This window comes from Anomaloglossus baeobatrachus, chromosome 3 (genome assembly GCF_048569485.1).
Source record: "Anomaloglossus baeobatrachus isolate aAnoBae1 chromosome 3, aAnoBae1.hap1, whole genome shotgun sequence".
Taxonomy (NCBI): domain Eukaryota; kingdom Metazoa; phylum Chordata; class Amphibia; order Anura; family Aromobatidae; genus Anomaloglossus; species Anomaloglossus baeobatrachus.
This window is the reverse complement of record NC_134355.1, coordinates 199,290,515-199,314,809: the sequence shown is the minus strand read 5'-3', so window position 1 is coordinate 199,314,809 and position 24,295 is coordinate 199,290,515. Positions and strand designations below refer to the sequence as shown.

At 43.3% G+C, this 24,295-nt stretch overlaps 1 protein-coding gene across 1 annotated transcript; it reads right to left on the bottom strand.

The window, feature by feature from the left end:
- Positions 1-2,399: 2,399 nt before the first annotated feature.
- DLL1 (delta like canonical Notch ligand 1) lies at positions 2,400-11,811 on the bottom strand. Its single transcript, XM_075339688.1, has 11 exons — positions 10,056-11,811; positions 9,459-9,767; positions 6,996-7,056; positions 6,472-6,729; positions 5,573-5,633; positions 5,328-5,458; positions 5,053-5,222; positions 4,715-4,931; positions 3,673-4,450; positions 3,455-3,569; positions 2,400-3,112 (listed from the first exon to the last, which is right to left on the bottom strand). The coding sequence occupies exons 1-11, from the start codon at positions 10,107-10,109 to the stop codon at positions 3,107-3,109; spliced, it is 2,160 nt and encodes a 719-aa protein (XP_075195803.1). The 5' UTR covers positions 10,110-11,811; the 3' UTR covers positions 2,400-3,106.
- Positions 11,812-24,295: the final 12,484 nt, after the last annotated feature.

The following is a 24,295-nucleotide window of genomic DNA, read 5'->3' as shown; positions in this document are numbered from 1 at the left end:
CTCTATTACTAGTCCTCTTAAGGGACTTGAATCTGCGATTATCTGATCGCCTGTGATATACATAGCAGTGCATCAGCCCTGCTATGTATTTCAGAAATCATAATCACCTATGTACTCCAACCAGGAAAAACATAACAGGCACTGGGATCATCAGCAGACCCCTGCCTGTCATGACAACCCAACCATGCAATCACATCACGGGCAAGCCAATGAGCATGAGGTATGATGCACCCCCATGCCGATGCATGTTAAATGCCACTGTCAAGAGATTTAATTGATCAACAACTGTGAGTTGATCTCTAATCCACCCATAGCTCTTAGAAGCACATGATGGCTGAATAAATGAGCCATCATGTGCAGGACATGATGCATGCTCGGCATGTGAAGTAAAATCCAAGGCAGGAACACTACTTTGACGTAGAAGTATAGCAAAAGTCGTGAGGAGGTCAAACTTTACCAAATTAAGGATTTGCTGATGAATTGGGTTTCTATTTTGTTTAAAGTGGTATTCTCAAGTTTCGAAGTTAACTTCCCGATAGTTAAGGGTGCGACCACTGAAATCTCCACCACAGCTCTGAAAAGCCCATGTGAATAGAGCAGTGGTAGATTATGCGCTCTGCTGATCCATTCACGTTTATGGGAATGGTGAAGATCAGCCAAGTATTGCACTCAGCTACCTCCGCTGCTCCCATTGAGAATTCATGGAAAGGCAGAACGCATTATCTTCAGAGCCGTAGTTATCAGGATCAGTGTTGAGTTTTGATACTTGGGAAAATCCCTTTCCCAGTGCACACTACTTCCTCATATTCCTCCAAGGCCTGTATTATAGCCTATAACCATTTTCACGTCACGATTTCCTTTTTTTCCTTCATACAATGCACAATACTTACAATTCCTGAAAACAAGTTTCACAAACTCATTGGTTTTGTGCAATAAAACTACTTTTCCTAATCAATGTTCATAAAAGAAAGTCAAAGATCACCCTCCACAAAGATTTAGCAATAACAAACTAAATTATTCTCCCTATGGAGGAACTTTGCTCTAGATTGAGTCACATTTACTGGTATAAACAGCAGTGTTTGCATGATAAACAAGAGAAACTTTCCGGAGAACTGCCATCATTTCCATTTACAATAAAAGACGGTATTCGTCTCCTGTACGGAGTAAAACAAGCACACTGAAGAGATTCTTGGGGAAATGTTAAAGGTTGTCCACATTAATTGATTTTTTTTTCTTAGCAGGATACTCCAACAATAAGCTGATAACACAGTGTACTGGTGCCAGGACCCCATTAATCAGCTGTAATCTGCTGGGGAAACTGGCAGCAAGTGGTACATCCCCTGCAGAGTCATCATATGGAAATTCACCAGTAAACATTTCATCTGCAGAACATTCCCAATTATAAACTTTCCCTCATTACTTACTGGCATCAGCTAGAATCCTAATGCTGACCCTATGGGAATCTGAAATGGCTCCCTCTATTCTGCAATAGAGACATAATGTAGAGAAAATGTATAGACTTGAGCTGACAAGCTGGGAACACAAGTGACAAGTACAGTTCGAGTAGATTTGGACCGCTGACGGCTCGCTAAAGACCCCTCCTCTCCTGCCCCCATGGGATCAACTTAATTATGTCATAAGTGTTTCATGGCATTTTTCGTCATTTTCCTTACTAAAACGCCTTCCGATTTTGTTAGTTATAATGAATGTCCTGTCACCAAAACAAGCTCTATATGTTGAATACCTGTCTACATTTTCTCACTACAAACCCCCTCCATATCCTTAACCCTACCCCAACACCCCCCATTTCTGATCCTTTTCTCCATCCTCCTCCAATCTTAACCTCCTACCCCCCAGTTCCCTTTTTTTCCCTTTTCTCTTTCTGACATATGCTTGTGTTGATACCACATTGAAATCATCTACAGCACAGATTTCCTTTTCTTTTTAGGGAATACACTGTATTCTCTATACTTATGACTGATGTTTATGTATTGTGTTTGAGTTACATAAATCTTTATCCATAATCAGTTCTAATGTGTACGTTTTGACACCTAAAGGCGCCTATACACATCACATGGCTGTTGGCCAAACGAAGCTCCCATACACTGGAGCACTTGTTCATCTGACTGCTCCTATGTTCCCTATGAGGAAAGCTGCCGTTAGATTAACAAAGCGATTGGCAGTCCAAAAATTGGACATACCTGATCGATACCTTCCTGACCATTAGTAGTCCAGGGTGCACATACACATTAGACTGTCAGCTGAACCCATCATTATTGGCAAATTTGCCTGATATTAGTCTAATATGTACAGTATGGGGGCCTTAAGAATGCACAAATGGTAAATGTTACCCACCAATTAAAGGCTGAAAGTTATCATTCATATTATTTATTTTGGAAAAATAGTTTAAAAATTAATTCCTTCATTAACAAAAAAAACTGTAGAAAAAAATCAAATACCATTTGCACAATATTTCATAAATACATATATATACAAAAAAATATAGTCACATCGACCTGAAGTGCCTTTGTACATATTTACCAAACTTTAAATTATAAAAATTACCATTACAAATACTCGAGCTTTACAAATATCGTAAAAATAGTCTTACAAGTTCAAAAAATAACGCACATTTTTTGACCTAATTAAAAACACCTTTTAGTATTAAAAAAAGACTAAGCCAGGCAGTGTCTGTAGTTTAGCAACGGAGTGGCTCATAAGAGTTAAAAATATACACCTCAGGCAGTGCACTCTTCTTCCAAAGAATGTAAAAGTCCATTCATTAAATATATATTTATACTTTTATATATATATATATTTACTGTATTATAATTATTAAAAAAAAAAAAAAAGCAACTGTCCATAGTGCAATGAAGAATGGAGAAGAACAGAAATGGCAGTGCAACAGTTTGTGTCCGGACACAGAGACTAGCTTGGGGTGTCCATTATGTTTTGCAGTCATTTTGCTAATTTCAGTAGAGAACCAGCTCGGCCTGAATTTAGTGTCTCAGCAGCAGTCAACAAAGGGATGTCCCTCCCTCAATTATCAGCAGCATTCATGTGGGCGTCACCTCTGAATATTTGATAAGAATGGGTTGAAGTTTCTTTACACCTGTAATAGGAAGTAAAAAGATAAAATTAGTCATATGCTGGCAAGTAATCCACGTGCATGGCTGTTAGTTCATAAGAGATCTGCTAACAATGATCCTGATGGAGATCCCCGTATTTCAGCTTGGTCGGTCTTGTTTTTTATTGTTGGCATTATACATTGTAACAGTATCTGTTTCAAGTTTACTCATAATAGGGTGCTGCGCAAGTACAATACCCCGTTATGAGCCAGGTAGCCATCTCATCTACCTATAGGTTGCTGCATAGGGTTACTCATTGAACGATCCTCAAGTTATTTTTCTAAACCATCATCATGCTAAAGGTGGAGTAAAACAGGCGTACTGACCTCAGTTGCTATGATGCATTCATCTTTCTCATCTGATATGACATATACCGACTGATATTTTGTGTCTTTTGATGAGGAATAATTTGAGTCTGGTCTCCGTTTTTCTAACGAATCACTGTGGACAACAGATAAAAGCTCATGATTAGATGTCTTGCACTGAGACTAAAAAAAGTGGGGAAAAGCTGGGACCTCTCATTTAGAATCAGGAAGATATTCACCTTTTCAAATGTGCTGAGTGCAGGTCATCTGAGTCTGAGTCACTTGAGCTGCACTTGGCTTCACATAGCCTTCGCTCCTCCTTGGTAGTGTCCTCATTCTTCAGCTCATGTACTAAATTGTAATCCACAGAAGGGTATCGGGTCTTGAAGCCATTTTTCTCATTATTGCTTTCACTAAAAAAGTCTACCTTCTTATTAGTATTTTTAATCTGAGTTGTGCCTATGATGCTTACAGAAATGTCTTTTTCACGATGGCAGGTTGCCAAATTATTCATTGTCTTGGTCTCGCCCCGAGTAGCCGAAGGCATGTGACGCTTCCTCTGCACCCTAAGACGCACATAAACAACTATAGCCGCACAGCCTAGCAGCAGAAGTAATACCAGGATAATGCCAGCACACACTGCAATCCAGGGGAACTGTCCATTTGGCCTGTCTACGTACTTATTGGATTCAATGGTATTTTCAGGCAATAAAAACTGGCAGTTCAGTCCACCATAGCCATGAGCACATTCGCAGACATATCGGTTGTTTCTCTCATGGCAGGTTGCCCCATTGTGGCATGGGTTGTGCTCACACTTGCTGACAGGCATGCTACAGTTTTTCCCAGTGTACCCAGGTGGACAAGTACAAGAGTAGTCATTAATCCCATCCTGGCATGTGCCACCATTTTGGCAGGGGAAGGAAGCACAGTCATCCAAGTTATCATCACAGTGTCTACCAGAGAAGCCTTCCTGGCACTGGCATATGTAGGAGTTTCCAAGGTCCTCACAGTGAGCGCCTGTAATGCATCCAAATGACAATCAATTAGAGAATGTCCACTGGGCTCAATTACAAATCAATTGACTACAAAGACTATATGCATTGCTGCATCCTACAGCCGAAAATATATATATATAAAAAAAAAAATCACCGATATTCAATATATCTGATATATCTAAATGTTATTTCCTTAAATCTATGCATCTGAATTGATTATCTCTATTCTACAAAGGTCTTTCTTTCTGGTGTGATAAGAAATGACACACTTGAAGTGGGATCTTACCATTGGCACAAGGATTGGAACTGCAATAATCAATTTTCTTTTCACAATTGAAGCCGGAGTATGCGAACGGGCAGAGGCAGCTGTATCCACCATCTGGGTTATCAGTGCATCTGCCTCCATTGAAGCACGGTCCATCAGCACAAGTCATAGCACTCAGCTCACAGTTTTTCCCATAGAAGCCCGGTGGACATGTACAGAGGTAGCTGTTCTCTAGGTCCTGTTAAATAAAAAGATTGGATTAATAATATATACCACACACCGGGATGGAAGTGTACGCTACAACATTGCCTTCGAGTTGCTAGCCATACAATTTGCTGCATGATTAGATAGGAACTTACAGTGCAGCTCCCTCCATTCTTGCAGGGATTGGCATCACATTCATTGATCTCAATCTCGCAGTTGGATCCGGTGTAGCCTGGACGGCAGGAGCAGGTGTAGCTTCCTTGGCCTGTGTTAGTGCAGGTGGCTCCATTCTTGCAAGGCTTGTGGTGTGTGCAGTAGTTAAGATCTGCAGAGTGCACAAAAGCATTTCATCAATTCTTTTAATTCCACCGATTTCATTAAGAGATTTGTTAATACTAGTGATCCGTCAAAATTCTGGTCAGTGCCCTACCTTGATTACAGAACAGTCCACCCCATCCTTCTTGGCAGTTGCATTGCCATGGCTGTTGGCACGTGCCATGCAGACAACCTGGATAGCGGATGCATTCGTCGCAGTAGCGGCCTTGCCAACCAACACGGCATCTGGTAAGGAAGAAGTACACAGGATATTTAGAATAGTAATAGTGGTGAGAAAAGCCATGCATAGAAGAAAATGACCTGCTTTATTCTTTAGACATACGGGATATAGGAACTTACTTGCACTCTCCGGGCTTCTCACAATAACCATGGTGCTCATCACATCCAGGGAGGCAGATTGCTGGAAGAGGAGGGTTGGAAACATTAGGTATCACAAACACATGTGAATGGGCTATAACCAGTGCGGATAATCCTTTGTGACTAGTGAACTGGCTGGTAACTAGTGCATTACTGGCCACTTGTAAACAAGCGGTCTCTAAAATACATTTACACACAGACAAAAGAGGGCTTGCAGGCTCATCTCCCTCCCCCTTTGCACACACTTTTTTTCTCTCCAAGTGAGGGTCAGAAGTCTTTTTTTTTCTTTCCCTAATTCTATACACACATGGTACCACCCCTTAATATCCCAGCAAGTGTGTGCAGATAAGAGTGGACAGCTGGTGTGCAGGGTGCCAGTACAGGACAGCTGCTCTATTGTCTATTCTCTCCCAGCAGCTGCCCTTCTGCAACAATACCCCACTGCCTGCAGCCAATCCCACGCAGGGGTGCTCCTCCTGTGGCCAATCAGGGCTGAGATCTAATCTATGGCACGCGTGTGATTTCTCTGAAAACTTTTCATTATTATTATCATTTAAATAAATGGTGCAAAGTTCTAAGTAGAAAGAGGGGACCAGCCCAACAAAGGAGCCTGGGGGAGGGGGCCTTCCTGCTTCCACTGCTTAAGACCAGCTTGTTAAGCAGGCAGAGCACATTTTACACAGCTATGTGACACTGGAGGCACAAAATAGAGTGGAACACCCCCATTAGGCCGAGTAAAAAGGAGCTAATCAACATGATTAATGGGGCACTCCGAGTAATAAATGGAGGATGCAGAGGCAGATCTGGTGACTCTGTTAGGAAAGCCATATTTATTGGATTGACACAAACCGCACTACAAAACGTGAGAAAAGGAGCCTTACGTTCTGTGCAGTACTGGCCCTTCCAGCCAGGATTGCAGATCTTCTCGCCTTTTTCACCGCAGTAAAAGTGTCCGAAAGCGTCATCCCTGGGCCGGCAGTAGTCAGAGCAGCCTTCACCATAGTAGTATTCATCACACACAAAGCGGTAGGAGTATTTCAGCTCCGTGCGGCCACTGCTGTGCAAATCCTGGGACCACTCTTCACCCACCGTCAGATGTCTCTGAGTGGTGAGACGGCTGATCAGACGCTCAGGGTTCTCTGCCAAAGAGAAGAACACTTATTACAGCCAGGGCCCTCCACACTGTACCATTACTGCCACCATCACTGCCAGATAACAGCCCATTAATAAGTGGGAACCCCGCACCAATCACACGCCTATGGGTAATATCAGAAACAGAGGCCAATCTAAAGATCAAAGCACTGGAGGACACTAAATCAGTTGCCACCTGGTAGCACTTCCGTAAGTGTAATGGCAAAAGCACGCAAAAATTAGCACTTTACTGGTAAACGTAGAGATGTCTTACCTGTGTTAAGATCGTCTGTGGAGTCAGCGTGCAGAGCTTCAATAATAAGGGAGAATGTGCCCTGTACAGGAGAATGGGCACAGTCAGTATTGTAGGCACAGTAACATCAATGGGCACAGTCAGTATTGTGGGCACAGTAATATCAGTGGGCACAGTCAGTATTGTAGGCACAGTAACATCAATGGGCACAGTCAGTATTGTAGGCACAGTAACATCAATGGGCACAGTCAGTATTGTAGGCACAGTAATATCAGTGGGCACAGTCAGTATTGTAGGCACAGTAATATCAGTGGGCACAGTCAGTATTGTAGGCACAGTAACATCAATGGGCACAGTCAGTATTGTAGGCACTATAATATCAATGGGCACAGTGAGTATTGTAGGCACAGTAACATCAATGGGCACAGTCAGTATTATAGGCACAGTAACATCAATGGGCACAGTCAGTATTGTAGGCACAGTAATATCAGTGGGCACAGTCAGTATTGTAGGCACAGTAATATCAGTGGGCACAGCCAGTATTATAGGCACAGTAACATCAATGGGCACAGTCAGTATTGTAGGCACAGTAATATCAGTGGGCACAGTCAGTATTGTAGGCACAGTAATATCAGTGGGCACAGTCAGTATTGTAGGCACAGTAATATCAGTGGGCACAGTCAGTATTGTAGGCACAGTAACATCAATGGGCACAGTCAGTATTGTAGGCACTATAATATCAATGGGCACAGTGCGTATTGTAGGCACAGTAACATCAATGGGCACAGTCAGTATTATAGGCACAGTAACATCAATGGGCACAGTCAGTATTTTAGGCACAGTAATATCAGTGGGCACAGTCAGTATTGTAGGCACAGTAACATCAATGGGCACAGCCAGTACTGCAGGCACAGTAACATCAATGGGCACAGCCAGTACTGCAGGCACAGTGACATCAATGGGCACAGTCAGTACTGCAGGCACAGTAACATCAATGGGCACAGTCAGTACTGCAGGCACAGTAACAATGGGCACAGTCAGTATTAATTGCACAATAACTTCAATGGGCACAGTTAGTATAAATGGCAAAATAACATGCTATACAAAATCCGAGATAAGGCTGCGTCCACCCCCCTCTAGGCGAGGTCTGCATAGGCTTGGCTAGCTGCATGTTTTCACTTTTCCTAAGGAAATGGGTGGACTTTGTTATTAATAGTTATTTCCTCAGATTTTCTGTTTGTTTGTCTTATTCTTCAGTTGGTGATACACTGAGGTGCCAGTCCCTCCAGCACAACTTCCTCTACTTAACCCCTCACTGCCGACAACATTTCTAGCTACCCTCACTGTCCGCTCATCAGTACAATAAAACAAAATAAAAAACATGACTGCCCCTCTTTGTTTTATTAACCCTTTCAGCGTGGTATGAGATAGAAAAGCAGTTAAGGGGGCTTCAAGTCTGGCTGTTGTCATCAATCTTCACGCTTAATTTAGCCACTTTCACACATTGAGGATGGTTGTAAAATGAAGTCTTTTGGGAATTTCACGCTGTGCTGACAATTATACATCCAGCTCCTGAGACAAGAGGGGGAGTAAGGCAGTGGCATTTCCAACACCATCACACTTGTTTCTTTTTGGGAAATAAAAAGACTGGCCTATGAGAATAACACTTCTCCTTTCACACTCAAATCTCAGCCCTTCAGTTACAAGGCTGGAACTGTGCTACTAGATATCCCCCCAGGATGCGGAGACAGATGTAAACCCTAGAAGTGCCGCCTCCCCTCAGGCAGCTGCCAGTCCTTTATGGAAGCGCACTGATGCTTTCATCCAGAGGTTTGTGTCACCTACCAGCCGCACCCTGTGTAGACAATCTACCACCTGCTGCCACCCTGATCTGCTGGGGTGATAGTGCGGCTCCCTGCGCTGTGTGTATGTATATGTATGTGTGTGTGCATGTATACATATTTGTGTGTGTATGTACATTTATATATGAGTGTATATACACACACACACACACATATATATATATATCCATGTAAAAAGCTTTGGAAATTAATAGTATACATACATGGCGAGTTAAATTGGGAAATATGTGCATATGTGCATCATGATACATGTAAGGCACATGTTTACATTTATGGCGCGCGCGCACACATATACATATATTGCACACACAATATTGGCATACATATACATATGTGGCACACATATTTCACATATTTATGGCACACATATTATTGTCATACATATGTGGCACACGTATACATATATGGCACATTATAATTATTTATTATTATGTACATATACATGGCACATGTATACATATACATATATATATACACCGTGTATATATATATATATATATATATATATATATATATATGGCACACAAACACATATGCCCCACGTATACATGCCACACATACATATATGGCACACGAGTGAATATATGGCATACATACACACACAGTGGAGCTGCTTACTCACAGGCCAGGTGAATCCGAAGGAGAAGCGGATGGGGTTGGTGAAGCCGGGGTCGGAGCTGGCGCTGTCCGGGACGCTGAAGGAGTTGGAGCCCAGCACCGGGGTGATGGCACTGCCGTAGGTGCAGGGCGGCTCGGGGGACACGCTGCTCTGGTAATGTTTCAGGCAGATCCTGAAGAAGGTCCTGCACTCGCACTGCTGCAGCCCCTGGAATCCGGCCGTCCCGCCGCGGCAGCAGTTCACGTTACCGCCAGGACCCTTCTTATTCACAAACTCTTGCAGCTTTAGCTCAAACAGTCCGGAACAAGTGACCTGCGGGTCGGACAAACGCCCGATACATCACTACACATTACGGGTATCACAAGACAGTCCACACTCTGCAAATACAGCCCTCATTCTGCAGCCCATCCATACACACACTGTGCTACATGGGCATCCACTGGCGCACACACACAGATCACACTTGCCAGCACCCGCATGGAGCCATCCACTAGTGCTCATCCCTCCTCCTGGTCACACACTCTGGGTACCCAACAGTGCACATGCATTGCCCTGCACTGTGCATCTGGCTCACCCCGTGTCACCATCGTACATCCTTACCTGGCACAGAAGCGCGGCCACAATCACAAGGCTGATCGCTGACTGAGGTTCCATAATAGCGGCAGTGCCTTGTGCGGTGCCAGGCAGGTGAGCCCAGAGAGTGCGGTGTCTTGTCCCAGGCAGGTGAGCCCAGAGAGTGCGGTGTCTTGTCCCAGGCAGGTGAGCCCAGAGAGTGTGGCGGCTCGTCCCAGGCAGGTGAGCCCAGAGAGTGCGGCGGCTTGTCCCAGGCAGGTGAGCCCAGAGAGTGCGGTGTCTTGTCCCAGGCAGGTGAGCCCCAGAGAGTGCTGTGGCTTGTCCCAGGCAGGTGAGCCCCAGAGAGTGCTGTGGCTTGTCCCAGGCAGGTGAGCCCAGAGAGTGCGGTGTCTTGTCCCAGGCAGGTGAGCCCCAGAGAGTGCGGTGGCTTGTCCCAGGCAGGTAAGCCCCAGAGAGTGCTGTGGCTTGTCCCAGGCAGGTGAGCCCCAGAGAGTGCGGCGGCTCGTCCCAGGCAGGTGAGCCCCAGAGAGTGCTGTGGCTTGTCCCAGGCAGGTAAGCCCCAGAGAGTGCTGTGGCTTGTCCCAGGCAGGTGAGCCCAGAGAGTGGGGCGGCTCGTCCCAGGCAGGTGAGCCCCAGAGAGTGCTGTGGCTTGTCCCAGGCAGGTGAGCCCAGAGAGTGGGGCGGCTCGTCCCAGGCAGGTGAGCCCAGAGAGTGCTGTGGCTTGTCCCAGGCAGGTGAGCCCAGAGAGTGCTGTGGCTTGTCCCAGGCAGGTGAGCCCAGAGAGTGCGGTGGCTTGTCCCAGGCAGGTGAGCCCCAGAGAGTGCGGCGGCTCGTCCCAGGCAGGTGAGCCCAGAGAGTGCTGTGGCTTGTCCCAGGCAGGTGAGCCCAGAGAGTGCTGTGGCTTGTCCCAGGCAGGTGAGCCCAGAGAGTGCTGTGGCTTGTCCCAGGCAGGTGAGCCCAGAGAGTGCTGTGGCTTGTCCCAGGCAGGTGAGCCCAGAGAGTGCGGCGGCTCGTCCCAGGCAGGTGAGCCCAGAGAGTGCTGTGGCTTGTTCAAGGCAGGTGAGCCCAGAGAGTGCGGCGGCTCGTCCTAGGCAGGTGAGCCCAGAGAGTGCGGCGGCTCGTCCTAGGCAGGTAAGCCCCAGAGAGTGCGGCGGCTCGTCCTAGGCAGGTGAGCCCAGAGAGTGCGGCGGCTCGTCCTAGGCAGGTGAGCCCAGAGAGTGCGGCGGCTCGTCCTAGGCAGGTGAGCCCAGAGAGTGCGGCGGCTCGTCCCAGGCAGGTGAGCCCCAGAGAGTGCGGCGGCTCGTCCCAGGCAGGCACTGTGCTGCTGCCACCAGTCCGCTGTCTTCTTTCCGATCTAGGTCCGCCCTCTTGTGAGTGACAGTTCTTGTGAATGGTGATAGGTGCCGATCTGGACCAGTACTGTCAGCACCTTGTGTGCCCCTATACAGTGGGCTCCATAGTGGTGAGAATCGTACAATCCACACAGGCAGGAGCTGTAATCCCAGTGAGGCTCTTCTGGGGTGTATAGAGGGTCCTGAGGCTGCGTCCTCCGCTGTGTAGATAGGGATCCGAGGTGTTAGTACTGAGGCTTATGCGGCTCAGCTCCCGGCGACTCTGCCTGTGGCTGGCCTCCTGCCTCTTTATATGGAGCCTGTCGTCTGCATAGCTAATGAGATGGAAATGAGCAGACCCCCAATCTGTCCAGAGATGTCACAAAGGAGCCACTTGCCGAACCCTCCTCTCCATGGATCGCCAAATGGTCAGTGAGCTGTAAAATGTGCAAGCTCCCTCCTCCAGCCGCCGCCGCCTCCTCCTTACCGGGCACTGTGCACTCCCAGCCCCGACAGCAGCACCACTAGTCAGCACACATTATATAGCTGCGAGTCATGTGATCTCAGCGAGCTCCCAAAAGCCACATCAATGGATGGAGCAGGAAGGCAGATCCATAATGGGGCAGAAATAGAAGAGGCAGTAACTCCTTCCAATCCCCCCATATCTTGAAACTCCCCAATCACCGCCCCCATCTGCTCCCACTCCCACCAGTGCTCCATGTTCTCACCTATCAAGCAGAGATAACATCATTCCTTAAGTGCGACAATTTGGGTTTTATTACATCATAAGTAGTCGGCTGCAACCCTCCGATCACTGCCAATGCTCCCAGAATGCTCATGCATATTGTAGGATGTGCACCGTCCTGTAGGGAAGTACGCCATACATTGTGGAGCACATGGTATTATACTATACACCATATATTGTAGAGCGTATAGTGCTATACCATACACACCATATATTGTGGAGCGCATGGTGCTATACCATACACCATATATTGTGGAGTGCATGGTATTATACCATACACAAAATATATTGTGGAGCGCATGGTATTATACCATACACCATATATTGTGGAGCGCATAGTGCTATACCATACACCATATATTGTGGAGCAAATGGTACTATACCATACACCATATATTGTAGAGCGCATAGTGCTATACCATACACCATATATTGTGGAGCGAATGGTACTATACCATACACCATATATTGTGGAGCGCATAGTGCTATACCATACACCATATATTGTGGAGCGCATAGTGCTATACCATACACCATATATTGTGGAGCAAATGGTACTATACCATACACCATATATTGTAGAGCGCATAGTGCTATACCATACACCATATATTGTGGAGCGAATGGTACTATACCATACACCATATATTGTGGAGCGCATAGTGCTATACCATACACCATATATTGTGGAGCGCATAGTGCTATACTATACACCATATATTGTGGAGCGCATAGTGCTATACCATACACCATATATTGTGGAGCGTATAGTGCTATACCATACACCATATATTGTGGAGCGCATAGTGCTATACTATACAGCATATATTGTGGAGCGCATGGTACTATACCATACACCATATATTGTAGAGCGCATAGTGCTATACCATACACCATATATTGTAAAGCGCATAGTGCTATACCATACGCCATATATTGTAGAGCGCATAGTGCTATACCATACACCATATATTGTAGAGCGCATAGTGCTATACCATACACCATATATTGTAGAGCGCATAGTGCTATACCATACGCCATATATTGTAGAGCGCATAGTGCTATACCATACACCATATATTGTAGAGCGCATAGTGCTATACCATACACCATATATTGTAGAGCGCATAGTGCTATACCATACACCATATATTGTGGAGCGCATGGTACTATACCATACACCATATATTGTAGAGCGCATGGTGCTATACCATACACCATATATTGTAGAGCGCATAGTGCTATACCATACGCCATATATTGTGGAGCGCATAATGCTATACCATACACCATATATTGTAGAGCGCATGGTATTATACCATACACCATATATTGTGGAGCGCATGGTACTATACCATACACCATATATTGTGTAGCGCATGGTACTATACCATACACCATATATTGTGGAGCGCATAGTGCTATACCATACAACATATATTGTGGAGCGCATGGTATTATACCATACACCATATATTGTAGAGCGCATAGTGCTATACCATACACCATATATTGTGGAGCGAATGGTACTATACCATACACCATATATTGTGGAGCGCATGGTATTATACCATACACCATATATTGTGGAGCGCATAGTGCTATACCATACACCATATATTGTGGAGCGAATGGTACTATACCATACACCATATATTGTGGAGTGCATGGTATTATACCATACACCATATATTATGGAGTGCATGGTATTATACCATACACAATATATATTGTGGAGCGCATGGTACTATACCATACACCATATATTGTGGAGCGAATGGTACTATACCATACACCATATATTGTGGAGTGCATGGTATTATACCATACACCATATATTGTGGAGCGCATAGTGCTATACCATACACCATATATTGTGGAGTGCATGGTATTATACCATACACCATATATTGTGGAGCGCATAGTGCTATACCATACACCATATATTGTGGAGCGCATGGTACTATACCATACACCATATATTGTGGAGCGCATAGTGCTATACCATACACCATATATTGTGGAGCGCATGGTACTATACCATACACCATATATTGTAGAGCGCATAGTGCTATACCATACGCCATATATTGTGGAGCGCATACTGCTATACCATACAACATATATTGTGGAGCGCATAGTGCTATACTATACACCATATATTGTAGAGCGCATAGTGCTATACCATACACCATATATTGTAGAGCGCATGGTACTATACCATACACCATATATTGTGGAGCGCATGGTATTATACCATACACCATATATTGTGGAGCGCATGGTACTATACCATACACCATATATTGTAGAGCGTATAGTGCTATACTATACACCATATATTGTAGAGCGCATAGTGCTATACCATACACCATATATTGTGGAGCGCATGGTACTATACCATACACCATATATTGTGGAGCGCATAGTGCTATACCATACACCATATATTGTGGAGCGCATAGTGCTATACCATACACCATATATTGTAGAGCGCATAGTGCTATACCATACACCATATATTGTGGAGCGCATGGTACTATACCATACACCATATATTGTGGAGCGCATGGTATTATACCATACACCATATATTGTGGAGCGCATGGTACTATACCATACACCATATATAGTGGAGCGCATGGTACTATACCATACACCATATATTGTGGAGCGCATGGTACTATACCATACACCATATATTGTGGAGCGCATAGTGCTATACCATACACCATATATTGTGGAGCGCATGGTACTATACCATACACCATATATTGTGGAGCGCATGGTACTATACCATACACCATATATTGTGGAGCGCATGGTACTATACCATACACCATATATTGTGGAGCGCATAGTGCTATACCATACACCATATATTGTGGAGCGCATGGTACTATACCATACACCATATATAGTGGAGCGCATGGTACTATACCATACACCATATATTGTGGAGCGCATGGTACTATACCATACACCATATATTGTGAAGCGCATAGTGCTATACCATACACCATATATTGTGGAGCGCATGGTATTATACCATACACCATATATTGTGGAGCGCATGGTATTATACCATACACCATATATTGTGGAGCGCAAAGTGCTATACCATACACCATATATTGTGGAGCGCATAGTGCTATACCATACACCATATATTGTGGAGCGCATGGTACTATACCATACACCATATATTGTGGAGTGCATGGTATTATACCATACACCATATATTGTGGAGCGCATGGTACTATACCATACACCATATATTGTGGAGCGCATGGTACTATACCATACACCATATATTGTAGAGCGCATAGTGCTATACCATACGCCATATATTGTGGAGCGCATGGTACTATACCATACACCATATATTGTGGAGCGCATAGTGCTATACCATACACCATATATTGTGGAGCGCATGGTACTATACCATACACCATATATTGTGGAGTGCATGGTATTATACCATACACCATATATTGTGGAGCGCATGGTACTATACCATACACCATATATTGTGGAGCGCATGGTACTATACCATACACCATATATTGTAGAGCGCATAGTGCTATACCATACGCCATATATTGTGGAGCGCATGGTACTATACCATACACCATATATTGTGGAGCGCATAGTGCTATACCATACACCATATATTGTGGAGCGCATAGTGCTATACCATACACCATATATTGTGGAGCGCATGGTACTATACCATACACCATATATTGTAGAGCGTATAGTGCTATACTATACACCATATATTGTAGAGCGCATAGTGCTATACCACACACCATATATTGTAGAGCGCATAGTGCTATACCATACACCATATATTGTAGAGCGCATAGTGCTATACCATACACCATATATTGTGGAGCGCATGGTACTATACCATACACCATATATTGTGGAGCGCATGGTATTATACCATACACCATATATTGTGGAGCGCATGGTACTATACCATACACCATATATAGTGGAGCGCATGGTACTATACCATACACCATATATTGTGGAGCGCATGGTACTATACCATACACCATATATTGTGGAGCGCATGGTACTATACCATACACCATATATTGTGGAGCGCATAGTGCTATACCATACACCATATATTGTGGAGCGCATGGTACTATACCATACACCATATATTGTAGAGCGCATAGTACTATACCATACACCATATATTGTAGAGCGCATAGTGCTATACCATACACCATATATTGTAGAGCGCATGGTACTATACCATACACCATATATTGTGGAGCGCATAGTGCTATACCATACACCATATATTGTGGAGCGCATGGTATTATACCATACACCATATATTGTGGAGCGCATGGTATTATACCATACACCATATATTTTAGAGCGCATGGTGCTATACCATACACCATATATTGTGGAGCGCAAAGTGCTATACCATACACCATATATTGTGGAGCGCATAGTGCTATACCATACACCATATATTGTGGAGCGCATAGTGCTATACCATACACCATATATTGTGGAGCGCATAGTGCTATACCATACACCATATATTGTGGAGCGCATGGTATTATACCATACACCATATATTGTGGAGCGCATGGTATTATACTATACACCATATATTGTGGAGCGCATGGTACTATACCATACACCATATATTGTGGAGCGCATAGTGCTATACCATACACCATATATTGTGGAGCGCATAGTGCTATACCATACGCCATATATTGTGGAGCGCATGGTACTATACCATACACCATATATTGTGGAGCGCATGGTACTATACCATACACCATATATTGTGGAGCGCATAGTGCTATACCATACACCATATATTGTGGAGCGCATGGTACTATACCATACACCATATATTGTGGAGCGCATGGTACTATACCATACACCATATATTGTGGAGCGCATGGTGCTATACCATACACCATATATTGTGGAGCGCATGGTACTATACCATACACCATATATTGTAGAGCGCATAGTACTATACCATACACCATATATTGTAGAGCGCATAGTGCTATACCATACACCATATATTGTAGAGCGCATGGTACTATACCATACACCATATATTGTGGAGCGCATAGTGCTATACCATACACCATATATTGTGGAGCGCATGGTATTATACCATACACCATATATTGTGGAGCGCATGGTATTATACCATACACCATATATTTTAGAGCGCATGGTGCTATACCATACACCATATATTGTGGAGCGCAAAGTGCTATACCATACACCATATATTGTGGAGCGCATAGTGCTATACCATACACCATATATTGTGGAGCGCATAGTGCTATACCATACACCATATATTGTGGAGCGCATAGTGCTATACCATACACCATATATTGTGGAGCGCATGGTATTATACCATACACCATATATTGTGGAGCGCATGGTATTATACTATACACCATATATTGTGGAGCGCATAGTGCTATACCATACACCATATATTGTAGAGCGCATAGTACTATACCATACACCATATATTGTAGAGCGCATGGTACTATACCATACACCATATATTGTGGAGCGCATAGTGCTATACCATACACCATATATTGTGGAGCGCATGGTATTATACCATACACCATATATTGTGGAGCGCATGGTATTATACCATACACCATATATTTTAGAGCGCATGGTGCTATACCATACACCATATATTGTGGAGCGCATAGTGCTATACCATACACCATATATTGTGGAGCGCATAGTGCTATACCATACACCATATATTGTGGAGCGCATAGTGCTATACCATACACCATATATTGTGGAGCGCATGGTATTATACCATACACCATATATTGTGGAGCGCATGGTATTATACTATACACCATATATTGTGGAGCGCATGGTACTATACCATACACCATATATTGTGGAGCGCATAGTGCTATACCATACACCATATATTGTGGAGCGCATGGTGCTATACCATACACCATATATTGTAGAGCGCATAGTACTATACCATACACCATATATTGTAGAGCGCATAGTGCTATACCATACACCATATATTGTAGAGCGCATGGTACTATACCATACACCATATATTGTGGAGCGCATAGTGCTATACCATACACCATATATTGTGGAGCGCATGGTATTATACCATACACCATATATTGTGGAGCGCATGGTATTATACCATACACCATATATTTTAGAGCGCATGGTGCTATACCATACACCATATATTGTGGAGCGCAAAGTGCTATACCATACACCATATATTGTGGAGCGCAAAGTGCTATACCATACACCATATATTGTGGAGCGCATAGTGCTATACCATACACCATATATTGTGGAGCGCATAGTGCTATACCATACACCATATATTGTGGAGCGCATAGTGCTATACCATACACCATATATTGTGGAGCGCATGGTATTATACCATACACCATATATTGTGGAGCGCATGGTATTATACTATACACCATATATTGTGGAGCGCATGGTACTATACCATACACCATATATTGTGGAGCGCATAGTGCTATACCATACACCATATATTGTGGAGCGCATAGTGCTATACCATACACCATATATTGTGGAGCGCATAGTGCTATACCATACACCATATATTGTGGAGCGCATAGTGCTATACCATACACCATATATTGTGGAGCGCATAGTGCTATACCATACACCATATATTGTGGAGCGCATGGTACTATACCATACACCATATATTGTGGAGCGCATAGTGCTATACCATACACCATATATTGTGGAGCGCATGGTACTATACCATACACCATATATTGTGGAGCGCATGGTACTATACCATACACCATATATTGTGGAGCGCATAGTGCTATACCATACACCATATATTGTGGAGCGCATGGTACTATACCATACACCATATATTGTAGAGCGCATAGTACTATACCATACACCATATATTGTAGAGCGCATAGTGCTATACCATACACCATATATTGTAGAGCGCATGGTACTATACCATACACCATATATTGTGGAGCGCATAGTGCTATACCATACACCATATATTGTGGAGCGCATGGTATTATACCATACACCATATATTGTGGAGCGCATGGTATTATACCATACACCATATATTTTAGAGCGCATGGTGCTATACCATACACCATATATTGTGGAGCGCAAAGTGCTATACCATACACCATATATTGTGGAGCGCATAGTGCTATACCATACACCATATATTGTGGAGCGCATAGTGCTATACCATACACCATATATTGTGGAGCGCATAGTGCTATACCATACACCATATATTGTGGAGCGCATGGTATTATACCATACACCATATATTGTGGAGCGCATGGTATTATACTATACACCATATATTGTGGAGCGCATAGTGCTATACCATACACCATATATTGTAGAGCGCATAGTACTATACCATACACCATATATTGTAGAGCGCATGGTACTATACCATACACCATATATTGTGGAGCGCATAGTGCTATACCATACACCATATATTGTGGAGCGCATGGTATTATACCATACACCATATATTGTGGAGCGCATGGTATTATACCATACACCATATATTTTAGAGCGCATGGTGCTATACCATACACCATATATTGTGGAGCGCAAAGTGCTATACCATACACCATATATTGTGGAGCGCATAGTGCTATACCATACACCATATATTGTGGAGCGCATAGTGCTATACCATACACCATATATTGTGGAGCGCATAGTGCTATACCATACACCATATATTGTGGAGCGCATTGTGCTATACCATACACCATATATTGTGGAGCGCATGGTATTATACCATACACCATATATTGTGGAGCGCATGGTATTATACTATACACCATATATTGTGGAGCGCATGGTACTATACCATACACCATATATTGTGGAGCGCATAGTGCTATACCATACACCATATATTGTGGAGCGCATGGTGCTATACCATACACCATATATTGTAGAGCGCATAGTACTATACCATACACCATATATTGTAGAGCGCATAGTGCTATACCATACACCATATATTGTAGAGCGCATGGTACTATACCATACACCATATATTGTGGAGCGCATAGTGCTATACCATACACCATATATTGTGGAGCGCATGGTATTATACCATACACCATATATTGTGGAGCGCATGGTATTATACCATACACCATATATTTTAGAGCGCATGGTGCTATACCATACACCATATATTGTGGAGCGCAAAGTGCTATACCATACACCATATATTGTGGAGCGCATAGTGCTATACCATACACCATATATTGTGGAGCGCATAGTGCTATACCATACACCATATATTGTGGAGCGCATAGTGCTATACCATACACCATATATTGTGGAGCGCATGGTATTATACCATACACCATATATTGTGGAGCGCATGGTATTATACTATACACCATATATTGTGGAGCGCATGGTACTATACCATACACCATATATTGTGGAGCGCATAGTGCTATACCATACACCATATATTGTGGAGCGCATGGTACTATACCATACACCATATATTGTGGAGCGCATAGTGCTATACCATACACCATATATTGTGGAGCGCATAGTGCTATACCATACACCATATATTGTGGAGCGCATGGTACTATACCATACACCATATATTGTGGAGCGCATAGTGCTATACCATACACCATATATTGTGGAGCGCATAGTGCTATACCATACACCATATATTGTGGAGCGCATGGTACTATACCATACACCATATATTGTGGAGCGCATAGTGCTATACCATACACCATATATTGTGGAGCGCATAGTGCTATACCATACACCATATATTGTGGAGCGCATGGTATTATACCATACACCATATATTGTGGAGCGCATAGTGCTATACCATACACCATATATTGTGGAGCGCATAGTGCTATACCATACACCATATATTGTGGAGCGCATAGTGCTATACCATACACCATATATTGTGGAGCGCATGGTACTATACCATACACCATATATTGTGGAGCGCATGGTACTATACCATACACCATATATTGTAGAGCGTATAGTGCTATACTATACACCATATATTGTGGACCGCATAGTGCTATACCATACACCATATATTGTGGACCGCATAGTGCTATACCATACACCATATATTGTGGAGCGCATAGTGCTATACCATACACCATATATTGTGGAGCGCATGGTACTATACCATACACCATATATTGTGGAGCGCATTGTGCTATACCATACACCATATATTGTAGAGCGCATGGTACTATACCATACACCATATATTGTGGAGCGCATGGTATTATACCATACACCATATATTGTGGAGCGCATGGTATTATACTATACACCATATATTGTGGAGCGCATAGTGCTATACCATACACCATATATTGTGGAGCGCATGGTATTATACTATACACCATATATTGTGGAGCGCATAGTGCTATACCATACACCATATATTGTGGAGCGCATGGTACTATACCATACACCATATATTTTAGAGCGCATGGTACTATACCATAGACCATGTATTGTGGAGCGCATAGTGCTATACCATACACCATATATTGTGGAGCGCATAGTGCTATACCATACACCATATATTGTGGAGCGCATGGTATTATACCATACACCATATATTGTGGAGCGCATGGTACTATACCATACACCATATATTGTGGAGCGCATAGTGCTATACCATACACCATATATTGTGGAGCGCATGGTATTATACATACACCATATATTGTGGAGCGCATGGTACTATACCATACACCATATATTGTGGAGCGCATAGTGCTATACCATACACCATATATTGTAGAGCGCATAGTGCTATACCATACGCCATATATTGTGGAGCGCATGGTATTATACCATACACCATATATTGTAGAGCGCATGGTATTATACCATACACCATATATTGTGGAGCGCATGGTACTATACCATACACCATGTATTGTGGAGCGCATAGTGCTATACCATACACCATATATTGTGGAGCGCATAGTGCTATACCATACACCATATATTGTGGAGCGCATGGTATTATACCATACACCATATATTGTGGAGCACATGGTACTATACCATACACCATATATTGTGGAGCGCATAGTGCTATACCATACACCATATATTGTGGAGCGCATGGTATTATACCATACACCATATATTGTAGAGCGCATAGTGCTATACCATACACCATATATTGTGGAGCGCATAGTGCTATACCATACACCATATATTGTGGAGCGCATTGTGCTATACCATACACCATATATTGTGGAGCGCATTGTGCTATACCATACACCATATATTGTGGAGCGCATAGTGCTATACCATACACCATATATTGTGGAGCGCATTGTGCTATACCATACACCATATATTGTGGACCGCATAGTGCTATACTATACACTATATATTGTGGAGCGCATAGTGTTATACCATACACCATATATTGTGGAGCGCATAGTGCTATACTATACAGCATATATTGTAGAGCGCATAGTGCTATACTATACACCATATATTGTAGAGCGCATAGTGCTATACCATACACCATATATTGTGGAGCGCATGGTACTATACCATACACCATATATTGTGGAGCGCATAGTGCTATACCATACACCATATATTGTGGAGCGCATGGTACTATACCATACACCATATATTGTAGAGCACATGGTGCTATACCATACACCATATGTTGTGGAGCGCATGGTATTATACCATACACCATATATTGTGGAGCGCATGGTACTATACCATACACCATATATTGTGGAGCGCATAGTGCTATACCATACACCATATATTGTGGAGCGCATGGTATTATACCATACACCATATATTGTGGAGCGCATGGTATTATACCATACACCATATATTTTAGAGCGCATGGTGCTATACCATACACCATATATTGTGGAGCGCAAAGTGCTATACCATACACCATATATTGTGGAGCGCATAGTGCTATACCATACACCATATATTGTGGAGCGCATAGTGCTATACCATACACCATATATTGTGGAGCGCATAGTGCTATACCATACACCATATATTGTGGAGCGCATGGTATTATACCATACACCATATATTGTGGAGCGCATGGTATTATACTATACACCATATATTGTGGAGCGCATGGTACTATACCATACACCATATATTGTGGAGCGCATAGTGCTATACCATACACCATATATTGTGGAGCGCATGGTGCTATACCATACACCATATATTGTAGAGCGCATAGTACTATACCATACACCATATATTGTAGAGCGCATAGTGCTATACCATACACCATATATTGTAGAGCGCATGGTACTATACCATACACCATATATTGTGGAGCGCATAGTGCTATACCATACACCATATATTGTGGAGCGCATGGTATTATACCATACACCATATATTGTGGAGCGCATGGTATTATACCATACACCATATATTTTAGAGCGCATGGTGCTATACCATACACCATATATTGTGGAGCGCAAAGTGCTATACCATACACCATATATTGTGGAGCGCATAGTGCTATACCATACACCATATATTGTGGAGCGCATAGTGCTATACCATACACCATATATTGTGGAGCGCATAGTGCTATACCATACACCATATATTGTGGAGCGCATGGTATTATACCATACACCATATATTGTGGAGCGCATGGTATTATACTATACACCATATATTGTGGAGCGCATGGTACTATACCATACACCATATATTGTGGAGCGCATAGTGCTATACCATACACCATATATTGTGGAGCGCATGGTACTATACCATACACCATATATTGTGGAGCGCATAGTGCTATACCATACACCATATATTGTGGAGCGCATAGTGCTATACCATACACCATATATTGTGGAGCGCATGGTACTATACCATACACCATATATTGTGGAGCGCATAGTGCTATACCATACACCATATATTGTGGAGCGCATAGTGCTATACCATACACCATATATTGTGGAGCGCATGGTACTATACCATACACCATATATTGTGGAGCGCATAGTGCTATACCATACACCATATATTGTGGAGCGCATAGTGCTATA

What these genes read in the sequence shown, in the direction of transcription:
- DLL1 (XM_075339688.1), bottom strand. Translation starts at nt 10,109, where the DNA reads ATGGAACCTCAGTCAGCGATCAGCCTTGTGATTGTGGCCGCGCTTCTG. An exon ending in CCTTCGGATTCACCTGGCCT is followed by an intron (nt 7,057 to 9,458) that starts GTGAGTAAGCAG and finishes TCTCCTGTACAG; the next exon opens with GGCACATTCTCCCTTATTAT. An exon ending in TTCCAATCCTTGTGCCAATG is followed by an intron (nt 4,451 to 4,714) that starts GTAAGATCCCAC and finishes GATGCATTACAG; the next exon opens with GCGCTCACTGTGAGGACCTT.